This window comes from Erpetoichthys calabaricus, chromosome 12 (genome assembly GCF_900747795.2).
Source record: "Erpetoichthys calabaricus chromosome 12, fErpCal1.3, whole genome shotgun sequence".
Taxonomy (NCBI): domain Eukaryota; kingdom Metazoa; phylum Chordata; class Cladistia; order Polypteriformes; family Polypteridae; genus Erpetoichthys; species Erpetoichthys calabaricus.
Genome location: NC_041405.2, coordinates 21980036 through 21999834, shown reverse-complemented (window position 1 = coordinate 21999834; position 19799 = coordinate 21980036). Strand labels below are relative to the sequence as shown.

Sequence of the window (19799 nt, the reverse complement as noted above, 5' to 3'; positions counted from 1 at the left end):
TCCTCTCTCCACAGAGGACCTCTAGAGCTCTGACAGAGTGACCATCGGGTTCTTGGTCACCTCCCTGACTAAGGCCCATCTCCCCCGATCGCTCAGTTTAGATGGCCAGCCAGCTCTAGGAAGAGTCCTGGTGGTTTCGAACTTCTGCCACTTACAGATGAAGGAGGCCACTGTGCTCATTGGGACCTTCAAAGCAGCAGAAATGTTTCTATAACCTTCCCCAGATTTGTGCGTCAAGACAATCCTGTCTCAGAGGTCTACAGACAATTCCTTTGACTTCATGCTTGGTTTGTGCTCTGACATGAACTTGGGACCTTATATAGACAGGTGTGTGCCTTTCCAAATCAGGTCCAGTCAACTGAATTTACCACAGGTGGACTCCAATTAAGCTGCAGAAACATCTCAAGGATGATCAGGGGAAACAGGATGCACCTGAGCTCAATTTTGAGCTTCATGGCAAAGGCTGTGAATACTTATGTACATGTGCTTTCTCAATTTTTTTATTTTTAATACTTTTGCAAAAATCTCAAGTAAACTTTTTTCACGTTGTCATTATGAAGTGTTGTGTGTAGAATTCTGAGGGAAAAAATGAATTTAATCCATTTTGGAATAAGGCTGTAACAAAACAAAATGTGGAAAAAGTGATGTGCTGTGAATACTTTCCGGATGTACTGTAATTGTGGTGGTCGGCTGGGGGCTGTGCCCAGCCAGGACACCTGGAAGGAACGGGAAAGGAACTATGCCTCCCCCCAGACCACGAGAAGGCAGCCACTGTGGTTTGTATGGGGGCCACGGGAACTGAGCATGGAAGCGCTCAACCCTGTAAGGGCCCATGGCCACCGCCAGGGGGCGCCCAGAGGATTGTGGAGCCCTGGACGTCAGCACTTCCACCATACTCGGAAGTGCTGCCAAAAAGATTACCAGGGACACCCGGAGAGCTTCCAGATGCTCATGTGGAACTTCCGCCACACCAGGAAGTTCGTCAGAGGGCACCTGGAGCACATCCGGGTGGAGATAAAAGAGGCCACCTTCCTCCAGTCATTTGCTGGAGTCGGGAGGAACAGCACAAAGCTCAGGACAGAGGAGCAGAGGCGGTGAAAGGAAGGACTGTTGAGAGGCCTGGACTTAAAGGTGTTTGGTGCGAGGACACTGTGTTGTGCAGGATTTTATTTGGTGTAAACAAAAAACTTGTGTGTTGGACTTATCGGTGTGTCTGCCTGTCTGTGTCTGGGCTGAACTTCCACATAATGAAACATTAAAGACAACAAGGTGTAAGTAGTGGAGTGGACAACACAAAGCCCTGACCTGAATCCTACAGCAGATTTGTGGGAAAAACTCAAAAAAATTATATTGTTATACAAGGGGACGTTAAAAAAGTTTCTGCACTTTTATATTTTCTTTGGATATGGTGAAGGAAAACACATTTTCTTCTGATGGCATTAAAAAGTTGGCAGGACCCTGGCAAAACTGCATCGCAAAGGAAGGTGACTATGTAGAAAAGTGATGTCATCTGTTTTTGAAATTCATATTAAATAGAGTTAAAGACTGCAGAAACTTTTTGAACACCCCTCGTGTGTGTGTGTATTATTTATTTGTATTAAATATATATAAATAAAAAAGAATGTTTATGCAAGGAGGCCCAAAAACCTAACAGACTTCCATCAGTTCTGTAAAGAGAAATGGACAAAAATTCCTGCCACGCATTGTAAAAAGCTTGTGGAACACTACGCTAAGCATTTGATTTAAGTTAGGGAATTAAAACGAAATGCCACCAAATACTAATAAAATGTATGGAAAATTTTGGCACATTGCAAATCTGATACGTTAAAGAAAAAGGCTGAAATAACTCGTCTTTTTGCTATTATTTTGACATTACCACTCATGGCAATCAATTGGGTACATTAACTGACTGCACACAGAATGTTGGGCAAGATGACTTGTGTGTCTTTAGCACAGTTGCATGTAGACCTTTTGACCTCGGCTGTAGGGAATATCCTATTCTTTTTCCTGCTCTTAGTGGCCTTCCTCCTTTACAGGGTCTGATATTCCCCAGAACTACAGGGTTGCCTGTCTGCTAGTACCACTCCTTCTTTCACAGTGATGGTGCCCCTGCACAGCTATAAGGCATATGGCTTTCTCAATGCCCTTCTTCCTGCACTGGTATGTCCACGTGTTGTCACTGCCAGCATAAGTAGCCATTTCCTGTAGTCTTTAAATTTCTCTAACACCACCATTTTCTGCCGGCCATGCTAAAACAGTCATGCAGACTTGAGACTCATTACCAGTAGTGGAAGATTCTACAAGCAATGAATGGCAATTTCTTATGTCTATTGTCCGTATTTATACGTTTTCAATTTTCTTTGATTCACAAGAAAAGTACATTATTTTTATTTTTCCCTTGCATATTCTTTTCCATTTGTCTAGTGATAGTTAAAATTCTAAAACATTCAACCTCACTTGGCCAGGGTCTGTTAAAAAAAAAAAAAAAAAAAACAAGTTTTAATGCTACATGCTTTCCTTTTCTGGTTATAAAATACATGTAGTTTGTAAATGGCTGGCGGCCTGCCCGGGGTTTGTTTCCTGCCTTGCGCCCTTGTGTTGGCTGGGATTGGCTCCAGCAGACCCCCGTGACTCTGTAGTTAGGATGTAGCAGGTTGGATAATGGATGGATAGTTTGTAAACAGAATCTAGTACTTCCATTTAATAACACACTTAAAACGAACTTGATGATAATACAGTATTTCTTTGTTCAAAGATTATACAATAAATTTTCACCTAGATACATAGAGTACAATTTAAAGCGAAGAATGGGACTGTATGAAGGTGTATAAATTACTCAGACCTACCTCGATCAATGTGAACAGCATTGCGCTGCCGCACTTGACACTTTTTTTCCAGTTCTTGCTGCTCTCTCTTCCCCCAAGCTTCTCAAATTCCATTGGACTGTACCACTGTTTACCAACTTTAATGCTCTTTTTAACTATACAAAAGAAAACAAACACACAAATTATATAGCTGTGTATTGGTTCACAATATCAATCTAGACAATATATATTGTTTCCTTTTTATCAAACCAGTGGAGTTATTTTCATTCTCACAAATTAATAATGTAAATGAATCCATATAAGTAAGTTGTATGTTGTTTCCTAAAACAAATGCAGTGGTATTGCTTCCGATATGCTTAAACAGTGCATACTCTGGTTTAAAGATAAATCTAAGGTTGCTAAAGAACTCAGGATTAGAAGACTGGGGCTAACAGAGCAGTCCATCACAGCCTATGTGAATTCCGCAAATTCTAACTACTGAAAGAATAACCGCGCACATCATAACCTAGTACAGCGCTTCCCGATTCATTTTACCCTCACACCCCTTGTGACGAACGAGGCCGATTTCGCACCCCCTTGGTTTGAGAAGAAGTATGAAAAAATATGAGGCTAATGCAGAAAAACAGATCACCAATTGAAGCTTTATGAATAATGGATACTTTATTCACAGCTAACAAGAGGGTGGAAAGAGCAGCCTTCCACACCTCAACCACACAAAATACAAGTATGAAACAATGTTCTTTATAAAGAAATTTATAGAAGGAATAAATAGTAAGTGCGCATAAGTGCGGAAGTCATCCGTTTTAACAAGCAGCATATTGCACTGATATGAAATGGCCTGCCCATTTAATTATTTAGGAATGGATAGATAAATTAAGATTTTGTACAAATAATGTTTTTCATTTTTCTTCCTCGATGGATTCTGGCACCCCCAGCAACAGTTGCTCGCACCGCACCCACAATCGGGAAGCGCTGACCTAGTAGCTAAAGCCTCATGGGAAAGACTTGTTGAACTGAAGACCTGCTTCTTCCCCTTATTTGTTAGTCAAGAGTCAACGTCATTCCCATAAGGCTTTAGTTGTCTGTTCTATCACATCAGCATGCTGGATCAGTTTATGGTAAGCATAAAAGAAAGTATTGCTGCCAGTCCTGTTCTGCTAAAGTGTGTTCAGTTTCCCTTTACCAGTGCCCCCTCCAACCACCACTAGCCTCCCCCACACCAGTGACCTTAAATTCTTTATAATCTAATTTTGCACTATATATCTAGGATGATTATATTTGCTCATCAGTTTCCTGTAACTGAAGTCAGATGAACAAGTCAGCAACCACTATAAATTACATGGGGCAATTAACATCTAAAACAAGTACTGGTGGTCTGCGGATGAAGACTTGAGTGTGAAAAGTGTATTTGGGCACGTCAGCAATAAACATTTTTTTGAAGAAGTGAGAATAAAGACTGCAGTGAGATATGTTGAGGTGACCTGTAGAAATCTGAGGGAGGTGTAGACTTGGAAGATGTGAAGATCTGCATAGACAGTATTACTAAGATACATTAAATAATGTACAGATGAGGTCAGATGTGATCAATGAAGTCAGAACATGATGTAAAGTTGGAATGGACCAAGATAACAAATGCACAAATTCACAATCACGAACAAATAAAAGAGGGCATCAATGGGATGAGTATTTCTGTAGAGGCCGTTTCAGTTTGGGGCATATGAAGAGAAAGGCACAAAATGACTTGGTGAAGACATGTGCTGAGGTAGAACATACATTTGAGAAGAACATTCATTTCAGTTTAACTATTACTTATAAAATACTGTCTCATTGTGATATGAACGTCTCTAAGGGGATTCTTTCAATGACAAAGCATGTTATACAAACCAATCTCTTGGGTTTAAATTATTGGTTATTGAGTCTGGTTCTCTGCATGTCTCTGTTGTTCATACAGAGTCAACTCTGCCTACTTATATTCCTTCCAGTTTATTTTTATTGATGTATAAATTACGACCAAGCACTTCAAGCTAAGGTCCAAGTCTTTAGAGTCCTGGTGCTTCCTGTTTTGCTATTACCGTATATACTCACGTATAAGTCGGGTCTTGAAATCCGAAAAAATGATCATAAAAATCAGACCCGACTTATATGCCCGTTCAAAAATGCAACACTTGGAATTTTTTTTTTTTTCATCTTCTTGCTTCCTCCAATCTCACACCAGTTTCTCAGACAAATTGAATTTTGTTGCAGCAGCGCCGTTACCAATTTCTTTTGCCACTTCAACGACTTTTAACTTAAAACCAGCTTCATATTTTCTTCTGATCGAACGCTCCATCATAGATAAGGGATGCTCTTACGATGAAGGTGTATGTGGGTGTGACATACAAGAAACACAAAAGAGTGCAAAATTCTCTTCAGAATAGTTTGGGTATTACCGTGTGCTCATGTAGGTTACTCTCTCAGGTGGGTGTTAGCATATCATAATCTCTTGGACCAATAGCGTGAGTTTTCCACATTCGACTTATATGACCAACATTATAAAATACCAGATTATACGGTAAAATCAAGTCCCGAGTTATCCGCGGGAGAACTTATCTGCGAGCATATACGGTAGGTTGTGAGACATGGATGCTATCCAGTAACCGGAAGACTGGACTGTATCTCTTCTGAGAATTCTTGGGTACCACTGGTTTGGCTTTGTGTCGAATGAGCGGTTGCTCACTGGAGTCCTGAATGAGGCACTTTACCTGCATTGTGAGGGATTGTCAGTTATGGCACTATGGCCATGTGGCACAATTTCCTGAGGGTGATCCAGCTCACAGAATCCTCATTGTTGAGGGCCCAAGTAGCTGGACCAGGCCAAGGCGACCCTGCCATGTAATACCTGGCAGAGCAGATAGATGGTCATTTCCGGAGGGTAGGACTGGACCGCGTGTCTGCCTGGGGGGTTGCCAACCAGGATCCAGAGCGGTTTTGTCATGTGATGGGTGCAGCAATGCGCTGTACCAGTGCATGCTCCCCAACCTAACCTGACCTGACTTAAAGCTAAAATACAACAAAAAAACAGCATTTCTTGCAAATAGGTACTTACATTATCAAATAAGAGGGGAAAAGCAGTTTAAACAAAATTGTACCTGGAATGCTTCCAAGCCTGTCCTTGTACAAAAAGCCTTTCTTACTGCCACACCACACGGGTATAACTGGCTTTTTCCACGTCTCCCTCTCTTCATTATAATGTACTGTAAAATGATGTAAAAGGAAAACTTTAATTTTTTTTAATTTTGTAGATATTTGTAAACTTGTACAGAGGATAAACAAAATGCTTTATTTTACATTAGAACGGCTTCCCATGCAAATTAGAGAGAGAGAGAGATAGATACTTTATTAATCCCAAGGGGAAATTCACAAATTACTAGGGGTGATGAAAAGGTTTTGAGCCTGGCCTATTAAGATAAACACCATTAAAGCCAAAGTAGCCTATTTATTTAGCAGAATTCTGGTGAACCCAGTGTTCTTGTTATGATGTTAACAAAGGTTTGCCATCCCATTCAAATAAACCATTTTGTTTGCAAGAACACTTTAGCCAACTTGATGTATTTAACCATTGGCACGGTGCATTCAACAGAAGGAGGTTGCCCTTTAGACTTATGAAAAGGCTGTAGCCATACAAGGCCAGGTCTTGAGAATAATGTGGATGTGACCATTCTTCAAATCCACAGTTTTGCTGAATGCTCTTTGGAACCAATGGAATGTGACAGAGCATTTTGTGATTAAGTAGAAGGATGGTTGTTAACAGCGTTCCTCACCACTCCTCTCCACCATAATCCCAAACTGATCTCAGCAAATGGCGTAAGAAATCACAGCAGCACTTTTGAGGGATGTAATAAATATGCACAACATCCTCAGCATCTACAAGAACTGTGCACATGACTTTGCCAGCACACAATCTTGCCAGGAATGGCTTGGACCATTAATTTCTTTGGCAAAGTGTTAAAGTGAGCACTCTATAGGCTATGTCCAGACCAATACATTTTCATTTAAAACTCAAACATTAACCTCCATTTTCATCTTTTGTCCACTCTGTCTCTGCATTTTTAAACCCAGAAAATGGAGACTTAAAAACAAACACACTCTTCAGAGTCGTATCCTTCTGAAAACGCAGACTATATGTTGCAGTGGCGATGGGGGAAAACAGACGTTCAGAAACACAGCTTCTAATCACACTCTGCATTGGTTCTTCCCCTACTAGATCCTGCTCATTACAAATTCCCATTTCAGGATTGGTCACCCTTCACAGAAGAAACCCATATACCAACCTGGCGGACATAGAAAAGTTGCTCTCCACGACACTTGCTTAAACTGTATGCATCTAAATTGCGTTTGGCAAAGTTGCTGCAGTTTTGCAGTAAATCCCAAGGCCGATGGCATTGCCGTCCTTTCAAGGATTATTCAGCCAAAACACACATACCAAGTATAGCTGAACGTCTACATCACACGCAGGGCTGTGGACTTGATACAAAAAAACATTCGACTCTTGACTCCTCAATTTATGGTACTACCGACTGGGACTGCTCTATTTGTAATTATGCTAATAGAATTACTGTGTTGCTTGAAAGCACACAAGATGCAAGGCATTTCATCAACGCTAAGTACAGCATTTAAAACTTTTGAATGAAAATGCTTCAAGTTATTTTTATATTTGATACATTCTTTTTGGAACAAGTAAAAGTGATTTTAGCATCACATACTTTTGCACCATCCTCTACAATGCAGTGACACAGATAATATTTGCAATATGTTGCGACTGTAAAGTGTTCAAGAAACAGCACACTTTGTTAAAACTCTTTTTGCCATTGTGACTTTGTGCTTAAATATGTTATTTTGAAAATGATATAGAAATCAGTCTTCAATGTAAATTAAAATGTATCTTGGAAAGAAAAAATATTTTAATCAAATTCGTATATCTGACATTGGAAAGGATTCCATATCACATTACAATTTACATTTAGTCAGAGTCGGTAATTCTGACCCCAATAATCCAATAATTGCCTTCGACTTCCATTCTACAACTCCAACAGCACGGCCCTGGTCATATGTGTTTTTGGTACGTTTTAGTGTGGATGGATATACTTTCTTAAACGATATGAAAATGCTAGTGCAGACATGGATCATCTTCCTTTGAAAATGCCGTTTATAAATGAAAATGGAGTGTGGACGTAGCCTATGGGAAAAGTAAGATAGCTAACACTGGACAAGATTATTATTTATATTTCAAATCAGCGAACCTAAATCATGAAGTACCTGTTTAAATACCATATTCAGAAAGAAAAGGTGAGGAAAAAAACAACTGATGAATCAGAGGATACAAACCACTCTGGTTTATTAAGCTTTTTGTTTACTTGACCAAAGAAGAAACCCTGGGCTGTCACAGCAGAATAACTGCAGGGTAATACTACCTAAAAATAATATGCTCATTCAAAGCAACTAGTTTATAGTTTCAGTAAGCTTTCAACTCCCCCTCTCCCTAATACAGGGTGGGGCAGAAATAACTCCCACATTTCAAAGGGGGATTGAAAAAAATGGTACGAGGTATCACCAAAAACTTTTTATTTCCCAAATGTAGATATAAAAAAGTTTTTTTACTTTAAGTTTTAAAAATTATATCGTCCAAATGGTGGCCTTGACGGCCGATACACATTTGGAGCCGTTCTTGGAAGTTTTCCATCACTCTCACTAGCATGTCGGGCGAAATTCCTTCAGTTTCTTCTTGAATGGCCTCCTTTAGTTGGTCCAAGGACCGAGGACGATGTTTGAAAACCTCAGCCTTGAGGTACCCCCACAGAAAAAAGTCACAAAATGTCACAATGAAGGTCAGTATGCAAAATTCACCTCACAGTTCTTTCTGAAATCCAGAGAGCTGAGGCATGTTTCCGTGTTGAAGACAGCTCAATCGAAGCCCTCACTGCAGCGATGTTTTCGGGTGTTCTCACATTTTTGGGACGTCCGGGTGGTTTTCTCTTCAGTGCAGATCCTGTTGCCCTTACTCTTTGAACCCACAGAAAAATTGTTTTCCGGTTTGGAACACTTTCATTAGCACATAAACCGAACCGCGTGCGAAAACGCCCTCTGCGTCGCAGTTACAGATTCGCCATTTTTGAAAAAAGCCTCAACTACAAAGCCTCGGTGCTCACCCGACCTTGGCATGGTGACGACTGAAAACTTTATTATGTACCCTACCTAACGGAACGGACCGCACCCCTCTACTTGCTTTGGGGACCCCACAGTGATTTTTCAAAATGTGGGAGTTATTTTTGCCCCACCCTGTACAAGCATACATTCATGGGAAAAATGGGGCAAACATGTCTTGAAGTCAAACATGGAGAAATTATCCTTGATGCATCAAAAACCACAGAAATTTTTAATTTCAAGTGGAAGAAAATAAAAGGCTATCACCTCCAGCAAAAAGATTTTTTAAACTATGGTTCCATACACATTTCACAAGCACAGAAAAACAAACAAAATAAACAGGAATCGCATATCATACTACAGACACTCCAAACATGTTAACAGATAAGATTTTGGACCTAAAGACAGGCACATACCCCTGAGACGTTTCTTTCCTTTGCGTTTCGACGACTTTGTCCCTTGTGTTAAACAGCTCTGTCCTTTCAGTCTTTTAACAGGTTGTATTTGTTGTTTTCCGTTTTGTACCTTTTCTTTAAACAAAGATAACAGAATGCAAAGAATTAATGCAATGTTGCAACCTTTCATATTTTCCTATACAAATTTGTGATGATGTTTTTGGGAGATGTGATGCCGAGTGCTTTTAAAATCTAACAGTAACCGTTAAGGTAGCTTACACTTACAGTGAATGAGGAAAACCAGTGAAATTAAAACAGAAGAAATGTTTGTTCTTTGCCATACCGGTGCTGTACTTCCTAGTGTATTTCTTGATAGCTGGTGGCGTGGAGGATGCAGTCAGTAGAGCTCGTTTTTTTAAAGCATGTCCAATTTTTCCTATATTTGCAAAGATATGAAAAAAATGGTTGAAGTTGGTGAAAGGTCAATGAAACAAAAAGGTCCTAGATCTCCAAAAAAAAAAAAAAAAAAAAAAAAAGCAATGACAGAATCTCCAACATAACTGGGCTGGTGCACATACATTTAATACAACTTCCATATGAAATCTTCAGCTGTGAACAGTTGACAGAGTAGCTCATTTAAGCTCCAGTAAGAAATTTAGTAGGCCTTACCTGTTTTACTTAATTGAACGCCATCCCGAAGAGAATCTCTCAATTTATTGTGACAAAAAGCAGGATGGCCGTACATATTTAAGTCTTTGGTTCCATTCAAGAGGAGTCGGGTTCTCTTTTTTGCCAGTCCTGAAACTAAATATATATTCAAAAAAATGTATTTACTTACAAAAATATAAACATGCCAAATCATTTCCACTGTAAACTTTTGGTGGTTCTTGTATGCTGGAAACATCAAGGAATGCACAGGAGGAATTAATGACTCAGCAACTACAGGTATATAGGTATATATATACACAACCAAAAGCAAAAGCACACAGGTGAAATTAAGCTGAGCACATAATCTTGTACCATATGTTCCTATAACCTGGTTAGAAAACAAATGGACCGCTGCATTCATATAAACCAGGCAGTGTACATACATACTTACATACACAAATAAATTCTTTAGGACTGGTGCTGGTGTCAAATAAGAAAAACATGGAAGTCTTAGTGATTGGCAAACATGAATATATGGTGAGAGCATTTGATATAAACTTCCCTTAAGCTTAAAAGTCAACGCTGAGGTAAAGAATTTAAGGGTAATCATTGACTCCGACTTAAACTTTAAATCACATATTAACCAGACCACAAGGACTGCATTTTTTCACATAAGGAATTAAGCAAAGGTTAGTCCTCTTATAACTTTACAAGACACTGAAAAATTAATTCAAACTTTTGTTTTCAGTCAACTGGATTACTGTAATGCACTCTTAACAGGACTACCTAAGACAGACATCAATCAGTTGCAAGTAGTGCAGAATGCAGCTGCCAGAATCTTAACTAGAAAAAGAAAATTCGAGCACATCACCAGTTTTAGTGTCGTTACATTGGTTACCTGTGTTGTTTACAATTGACTATAATTCCAAGAATGAAGCTTAAAAGAAATGGTGAGGTGGCTTTTTGCTGTTATGCGCATAAAATGTGGAAAATTTTACCTACAGAAATTCACCAGGCCAATACTGTGGAACATTTAAAAAAAATAAATAAATAAAAACCTGCTAAAAACCCATTACATAAATATGGCTTTTCATAGCTATAGTTCAGTTGTATTAGACTAAATGGGTATAGAATGATCATATTCTTCACGGATCCGCAATCTGTACTAAACTCTACTATTCTCTGGCATCTTTTCTGGTTCTTCTGTGGTGGCGATCTGGCATCATGCAGCCCCATGAGATGATGGAATGAAGGCAGGTGTCCACAAGACCAACTTTATCAAATCCTATAATTTGAAAACTAAGAGGTTTCATTTAGGAACACTTATGTTAGGTAGAATAACCAGTGGAGGCTGGGCAGTCTTTTTGGCCTTGGAGCCCCTGCAGATTTTTTTTTTTTTTTCTCCAGCTTAACTGTTTTTTTTCTGTCCTCCCAGTCATCTAACCTTACTTGGTTTTCTTGTTACTTATCATTTAATACTATTGCCTAATCTCAATTGTTTTTCTTTTTTTGTAACTTTCTCATTTTGTAAAGCACTTTGTGCTAAGTTGTTGTGTGAAAATGTGCTATGGAAATAAATGTTGTTAACTCGTGCCTACCTGTGTTAGACTTTTCCTGCGTTCTTTTGAGATTTTCCGTCGCTTGAAGGGAGAGTTTAGGGGTAGTGTTTTTTGCGATACTTCCTTCAGGAACAGCATTACTTGGGCTTTTCCCTTTAAAAAAAATATATATCAAAAGCATCATAAAAAAATCCCCAAAAAGCCAGAGGAGTAACTTAAAATATTAGAAAGAAAATAAGGTTCTATCTTTCTTTAAAACTGACTTTGGCATAAAAATTATTAATTTATATTCCTTCTTTGCTCATTTAAATCATACACTCCTAGACAGCTGTGACAAAATAAAGTAAAACATTTTTATTAAAACTGAGAAATCATCATTTCTCTTTTTCAAATCTTACACCAAATATTTACTGCTGTTGGCCAGTAAAAGTTAAAACTGCAGCATTCAAAGCTCAATTAACAATGCGAGTACTGCAAAGTTTTGCATCCCTAGTATTTATTTCCCCTCTTCTATACTTCTCTAACTCTAATTGTATCTTTACTGGCTACATCTATCTCTTCTATAACAGGTAATATTTTAAATGTTTTTTTTTCTTTCTTTTAACTACAGACTAGGAGGCTCTGCCCCCTGCTTGCTTCATTCACCAACCCCCGGGTTTGGTCCTGTGGAATTTCACATTAGATGATATTACATAATATGATTTGGATTTGTTTTAAGTCCTGGAGACCTCAGTCATCAAGCTGCCTCCCCCATTTGCCATTCCACATCTGAAATAGCGCTAATCCGATGAAAGGACCCTTCATTCCCACGTCCCCATTCATCAGGGAAGACTTTACCTTAGGCAGGCAATCTACAATTTAAAGAGATTGTTATTTTCTTGTGAATTGTTACATATGCATTATTTTCACTTTTACTTTAAAAACTTTTGTAAAAACAATACTTGTTTCTTTATTTCCTGCCCCGCACGAGGTTACATCTCTTTCTTCCCAGGCGTATAATACTGCTCGCGTTGTGAAGGGTGTTGCGGCTGAACGTACGCTAAGGATATATGCCTTTGGATCATTTGCTGTCTTTTTGCTGCTTGCTAGCTGCCTCTTCTGCCTGTCGCATGTCGTTGTTTTAAGAGCTGGGAACACATGATGCTCGCCTGCCAAAAGCAATCCGACAACTGCTAGCTTAGAGGTCTGTTGACTTGTTTTAAATGATGGCTCACTGCCTGGTCTCGCGTGACGTTGTAAAAGCAATACCTGTCTTATTTTTGTCCGCAGGCGTGGTGGAATTCTTTCTTGCAGGATGTATAACGCTGCTCGCGTTCGGTTGGGGTAGCTGCTCTCACGCTTTTTAAAGCCTGTACAGCCGCTGTCCTTTTTGCTACGGTCCTGGGACAATCTCTTGGCACAAAGTCTCATGTTTACGGTCCCCGCGAGACGCATTGTGGCAAGTCTCCTTGGTCTCGCGGGTCTTTAAAATGTCTTTCGAGATTATCACGTATCGTAGACTTGCATTTTGCTTTCCAGGACAGGAGATTTCTTTTTATAATATATATTATATATACACACACACACACACACACACACACACACTACATACATATACATACATACTGTACATACCTCTGCTGTATATAATGCTTGTTATCTGCTCACCTTTAAAATGTGAGCAGGAAAGGCTTTGAAGCCTTAGGTAGTGCAGCATTTTCAGATCATTTCCCAGGAGAGTCCAAAAAAGACGAATCTTCTTGGAATCTTCACCCAATTCCACTAGAAGCCTGTAAATAACTTTGTTGCGTTGTCGTTTTGCTTTCAGGCTGTTGACCTCCTGTTCAATGAAAAGATACAAAGCATTGAAGATGAAGAGCAATGAAGTAATATTGAATCTGGAAAAGTTCAAAATATTGAGTTACATTGCTCTTTGGTACTAGTTGATAGCAAAGTTAAAAGATGTGCAAAAAAAGATCAGCCACAATAAATGCATTTTCTGAATTAGGGATCTCAACAAAATATTTGAAAATACAGTAGCATGCAAAAGATTGGGCCCCCTTGCTTAAAATGTCTGTTACTGTGAATAGTTAAGTGAGCAGAAGATACTGATCACCAAAAGGCATACAGTTAAAGAGGACACTTTTTTTTGATAATTTAATCAAGATTACATTTTTATTTCCATCATTCACATGCGAAAAATTCCAAAAAAACGAAAAGGGCCTGAAGCAAACATTTGGGCCCCTGACCATGGTCAGCACTTAGTAATGCCCCCCCCCCCCCCCCCCAACCGAGATATTCCATTTTAGATTTTTGAAGCGTGTTTCAGATCATTATCTTGTTGTAGGACTGATCCTCTTTTTGACTTCAACTTTTTTTACAGATGGTGTGATGTTTTCTACCAGAATTTACTGATATTTCTTTGAATCCATTCTTTCCTCTACCAATGACATGTTCCCTGCGGCACTGGGCACCACTGGCTGCCACACAAGCCCAAAGCTGATCGATCCACCACCATTCTTAATAGTTGGAGAGACATGTTCTTTACCTGGAATTCAGCACCCTTTCTTCTACACGCATACCTTTGCACATTGTGGCCAAAAAGGTCTATTTTGACTTCATCAGTCCACAGGACTGGTGTCCAAAATGCTTCAGGCTTGTTTAGATATTCATTTGCAAACTTCAGGCACTGGATTTTGCGACAGGAAAGGTTTTCTTCTGCCGACTCTACCATGAAGGTCATATTTGTTCAGGTGTTGCAGCACCTCCACTCCAGAGTCTGCTAATCTTTCTGAAGGTCTTTTGCATTTAAACTGGGTTTTTATTTACCTTTCTAGTAATCCAACAAGCAGTTCTTTCAGAAAGATGTCTAGGTTTTTAAGACCTCAACTTGACCTCCACCATTCCTGTTAACTGCCTGGTAATTTCTTAATAACATTATGAATTAAGGAAACAGCTACCTGAAAACACTTTGCTATCTTCTTGTTGTCTTCTTCAGCTTTGTGAGCTTCAATTATTTTATTTTTCAGAGTGCTAGGCAGCTGCTTAGAGGAGCCCATGGCTGCTGATTGCTGTGATAAGGTTTGAGGAGTCAGAGAATTTATACAGCTTTGATAGTTGCATCACCTGGGGTTACCCAGTGATGACTATGAACAAGTCATAGCCCTGACGAGCTAATGAAGGTCTGAGGCCACATTGGGAAAAGTTAACCGAGGCCACAAATATCTTGGGGTTCTCAAACTGTTGCTTGGTGCTCCTTTCCTTTTTTCACTGTACAATTGTACCAAACAAAAACAATATACTAATCTTGCATAAAATGCTGAAAAGAAACATGTCCTCTTTAACTGTATGCCTTTCTGTTATCAGTTATCAATCTTCTGCTCACTTAACTATTTAAAGTAACTGACATTTTAAGCAAGGGGCCCCAAATGTTTGCATGCCACTGTAAATCTGAGAAAAACTGACAAAACTGAGAATCTGTACTCTGCTACAGTCCATAAAACGTAGCGGTTTTCTCAGGAAAAGAAAATTAACAGTATTACAGACTTGATGCGGCGGAATCAGAGTAATAACCAACCATATAATGAAATGAGATTTTATAAATAAGAAGAATTGGCCTGATTTAAGAAATGTCTACAATGAAAATCTGCAGCTATTGTAGCACTCCAAGAGCATAGTCTGAAACATCTGCCCTAAAAGATGATGGTAATAGTGGGGATCCGTGTCTCATCCAGGATTGGTTCTTGCCCTTCATCTAGTGCTAAAAAACTATGTACAAGTTAAGTAATGGATTTATGGATGATATACAATATATCCTGTATTTAAATTTAGGCACTTCTATTAAGAAAAAAAATATTTTAACATTCTCTGGGTAGCGCAATGGTGCACTGCTGCCTCCGAGTTAGGAAACCAGGGTCTGCATCCCAGGTCCTCTCTGCGTACAGTTTAGATGTTCTCCCAATGTCTGCTTGGGTTGCCTCTCACAATCCACAATCCAAAGACATTCAGGTTAAGTGAATGGGCAATGCTCAATCGGCCTTAGCATGTGTTTGCGCTGAGGTGGACTTGCGTCCAAGTCCAGGGTTTTTTTTCTTTTCTACCTTTCACCCTATGCTAGCTGGGATAGGCCACCCACAATCCTGTTCTAGAATAAGCAAGAAAAATGACATTTGACATGTTCTGTAAATGGTGCTCTTAACAAATTTAAGGATTTCAAACTGAAATTGATAACTTCCTGTTTCCCTGGAGGAAGTAAATCTATACGTTAAAACTAATTTCATCCGGGAAAATTTATGTAGGGGGAATTATTATTTTGTAGAGTAAGATACTGATTGAGTATCTTCCTATAAAACATAGAATAACTTGTAGTGACGACAGATTATGCTCACCTGTTAAAAACTCCTGGCAGTAACTGCAATGGGAATGCATTTCAAAAGAGATTACATTTGGCTAATCGTCCTATTTTGTTTACAGAATTTCCACAGCAAATTATTTTAATAATTCAAACCTACAACTTCTAGAGAAATGTTAAAATTTGTTTAAAAATATCTCAGAAAAGTTTTTGGCACACTTGGAGCTGCCCTTACCTCATACTTATGCTGTGTGATGACACCATTGTCTCGAAGGCTACTTAAAAACAAAAGTGGTTCTTTCATGCAGGAGATCTCAAATCTTTTAGACCTTAGCATCTCACGCAACTGATCATCGGTGAATCTTTTCAAAAGGGATGTGCTGTCTGTAAAAGAATTGAATAGAAACTGACAATAATTCTTCTTATTGGTACTGGCCAACAACAGGAGTGCCAGCTACAGTACCTACACCATCTAATCCCATTTATTAATGAATACCTACCCAATACAGAGTTGGTTTCCCATCATGCTCCCACACAAGTTTGATCATTTCAGGGCTTTAACACTGCAAAGCTTAAAAATGTACTGGTATGATGGCAAAGTAAACTGCAATGCATATCATAGCTGCTTCAAAATAGTTGGAGGTGATTTTTTGTAGGATTAACTCTGTCTGCTCAAGTACATACATATATATACATATATATATACACATATATACATATATACACATACAGTGGTGTGAAAAACTATTTGCCCCCTTCCTGATTTCTTATTCTTTTGCATGTTTGTCACACAAAATGTTTCTGATCATCAAACACATTTAACCATTAGTCAAATATAACACAAGTAAACACAAAATGCAGTTTGTAAATGGTGGTTTTTATTATTTAGGGAGAAAAAAAAATCCAAACCTACATGGCCCTGTGTGAAAAAGTAATTGCCCCCTGAACCTAATAACTGGTTGGGCCACCCTTAGCAGCAATAACTGCAATCAAGCGTTTGCGATAACTTGCAATGAGTCTTTTACAGCGCTCTGGAGGAATTTTGGCCCACTCATCTTTGCAAAATTGTTGTAATTCAGCTTTATTTGAGGGTTTTCTAGCATGAACCGCCTTTTTAAGGTCATGCCATAGCATCTCAATTGGATTCAGGTCAGGACTTTGACTAGGCCACTCCAAAGTCTTCATTTTGTTTTTCTTCAGCCATTCAGAGGTGGATTTGCTGGTGTGTTTTGGGTCATTGTCCTGTTGCAGCACCCAAGATCGCTTCAGCTTGAGTTGACGAACAGATGGCCGGACATTCTCCTTCAGGATTTTTTGGTAGACAGTAGAATTCATGGTTCCATCTATCACAGCAAGCCTTCCAGGTCCTGAAGCAGCAAAACAACCCCAGACCATCACACTACCACCACCATATTTTACTGTTGGTATGATGTTCTTTTTCTGAAATGCTGTGTTCCTTTTACGCCAGATGTAACGGGACATTTGCCTTCCAAAAAGTTCAACTTTTGTCTCATCAGTCCACAAGGTATTTTCCCCAAAAGTCTTGGCAATCACTGAGATGTTTCTTAGCAAAATTGAGACGAGCCCTAATGTTCTTTTTGCTTAACAGTGGTTTGCGTCTTGGAAATCTGCCATGCAGGCCGTTTTTGCCCAGTCTCTTTCTTATGGTGGAGTCGTGAACACTGACCTTAATTGAGGCAAGTGAGGCCTGCAGTTCTTTAGACGTTGTCCTGGGGTCTTTTGTGACCTCTCGAATGAGTCGTCTCTGCGCTCTTGGGGTAATTTTGGTCGGCCGGCCACTCCTGGGAAGGTTCACCACTGTTCCATGTTTTTGCCATTTGTGGATAATGGCTCTCACTGTGGTTCGCTGGAGTCCCAAAGCTTTAGAAATGGCTTTATAACCTTTACCAGACTGATAGATCTCAATTACTTCTGTTCTCATTTGTTCCTGAATTTCTTTGGATCTTGGCATGATGACTAGCTTTTGAGGTGCTTTTGGTCTACTTCTCTGTGTCAGGCAGCTCCTATTTAAGTGATTTCTTGATTGAAACAGGTGTGGCAGTAATCAGGCCTGGGGGTGGCTACGGAAATTGAACTCAGGTGTGATACACCACAGTTAGGTTATTTTTTAACAAGGGGGCAATTACTTTTTCACACAGGGCCATGTAGGTTTGGATTTTTTTTCTCCCTAAATAATAAAAACCATCATTTAAAAACTGGATTTTGTGTTTACTTGTGTTATATTTGACTAATGGTTAAATGTGTTTGATGATCAGAAACATTTTATGTGACAAACATGCAAAAGAATAAGAAATCAGGAAGGGGGCAAATAGTTTTTCACACCACTGTGTGTATATATATATATATATATATATATATATATATATATATACATACATACATACATACATATACACACATATATATATACATATACACATATATACATATATACATATACATATATATACATATACACATATATACATATACATATACATACATATACATATACACATATATACATATACATATATATACATATACATATATACACATATATACATATATACACATATACACATATATACACATATATACATATATACACATATATACACATATATATACATATATACATATATATACATATATACACATATATACATATATACACATATATACATATATATACATATATACATATATACATATATATACATATGTACATATACATATATACATATATATATACATATATATATATACTAACAAAATACCCGCGCTTCGCAGCGGAGAAGTACTGTGTTAAAGAGGTTATGAAAAAGGAAAGGAAACATTTTAAAAATAACGTAACATGATTGTCAATGTAATTGTGTTATTGTTATGAGTGTTGCTGTCATATATATATACATATACACATATACACACACATATACACACATATACAGATATATTATATATACATATACACATATATTTTTTATATATATATATATATATATATATACATACATACATATACACACATAGATGCACTTACAATAACATAGAAATCAATATAAACAACATAAACATCATTATCATATGAGAATATGAAGTAATATATAAGAAGCACATTTCATATAAATATAAATTATTAAACAGTAAAATCTTCTTCTATAATTTGCTACCGTGGCTTTTCGTTGGTCTGTCCAGGATTTTAAATGACCTGTAGCTTGCAAACCGTTTCACCTATTGACTTGAAATGTGGTACACATATAATACGTCACGTCTGCTATCCGCTTTATGGCTGATGATTGTATTACTCTTTTTATGTTTATTTTATTTTAGAATCAACTCCTATCTGCGCACAATAGGGCGGCCGTGGGCAGATGCGTATGGTGTATTCAGTCCATGTTATCGTGCATTGCGCTGTCACTGGTATTTTGATAAAAGAATTTGAACAATATATAAGAAGCGTATAAATTATTAAACAGTAAAACATTAACATTTAAGAAGTAAAGTTACATTGAGTACTACTGCAGTGCCTTGGTGTACCTACCCGAGAACACGCGACATATAACCGAGCGTGGGAGAACCATGGATTTTAAACACGCGTTGAGTTCATCTGCTGGTCTCCCTCGTGGAATAACTGGTAATGTTTGACTAAAATGTACAGCGAGTAAAACGACATTACCTCCTTTTTTTTTTTTACGATCTCGGAGATCTTGCTTTTTTCGGTTCAAGGCTTCATAAGCTCTTTTATGTGCCATGGTGTACTTAATAAGTACTAATTATCCCAAACCATCATCTTTGAATGTTGCAAGACTTTCGCCTTGTATGTAGATCGGGGTAATTACATTCATTGCATTCCTAGTCT

General features: G+C 38.4%; 2 protein-coding genes across 3 annotated transcripts in view; both read right to left on the bottom strand.

Moving 5' to 3' along the window:
• The window catches only part of LOC114661946 (ribonucleoside-diphosphate reductase subunit M2 B-like), a 135566-nt gene that overhangs the window by 7654 nt on the left and 108113 nt on the right, over positions 1 to 19799 (bottom strand). The gene's annotated exons all lie outside the window — the stretch shown is intronic.
• LOC114661948 (uncharacterized) overlaps positions 1 to 19799 on the bottom strand; it is a 49605-nt gene that overhangs the window by 6578 nt on the left and 23228 nt on the right. The window contains exons 3-10 of one of the 2 annotated variants that reach the window (XM_051934774.1): positions 16173 to 16321; positions 13255 to 13426; positions 11647 to 11760; positions 10070 to 10204; positions 9744 to 9836; positions 9422 to 9535; positions 5954 to 6058; positions 2847 to 2980 (exon numbers count right to left, since the gene is read on the bottom strand). In XM_051934774.1, coding sequence (XP_051790734.1) covers positions 2847 to 2980; positions 5954 to 6058; positions 9422 to 9535; positions 9744 to 9836; positions 10070 to 10204; positions 11647 to 11760; positions 13255 to 13426; positions 16173 to 16321 — 1016 coding nt within the window. The remainder of the gene's footprint in view (positions 1 to 2846; positions 2981 to 5953; positions 6059 to 9421; positions 9536 to 9743; positions 9837 to 10069; positions 10205 to 11646; positions 11761 to 13254; positions 13427 to 16172; positions 16322 to 19799) is intronic. The other variant, XM_051934775.1, reaches the window with a different exon arrangement.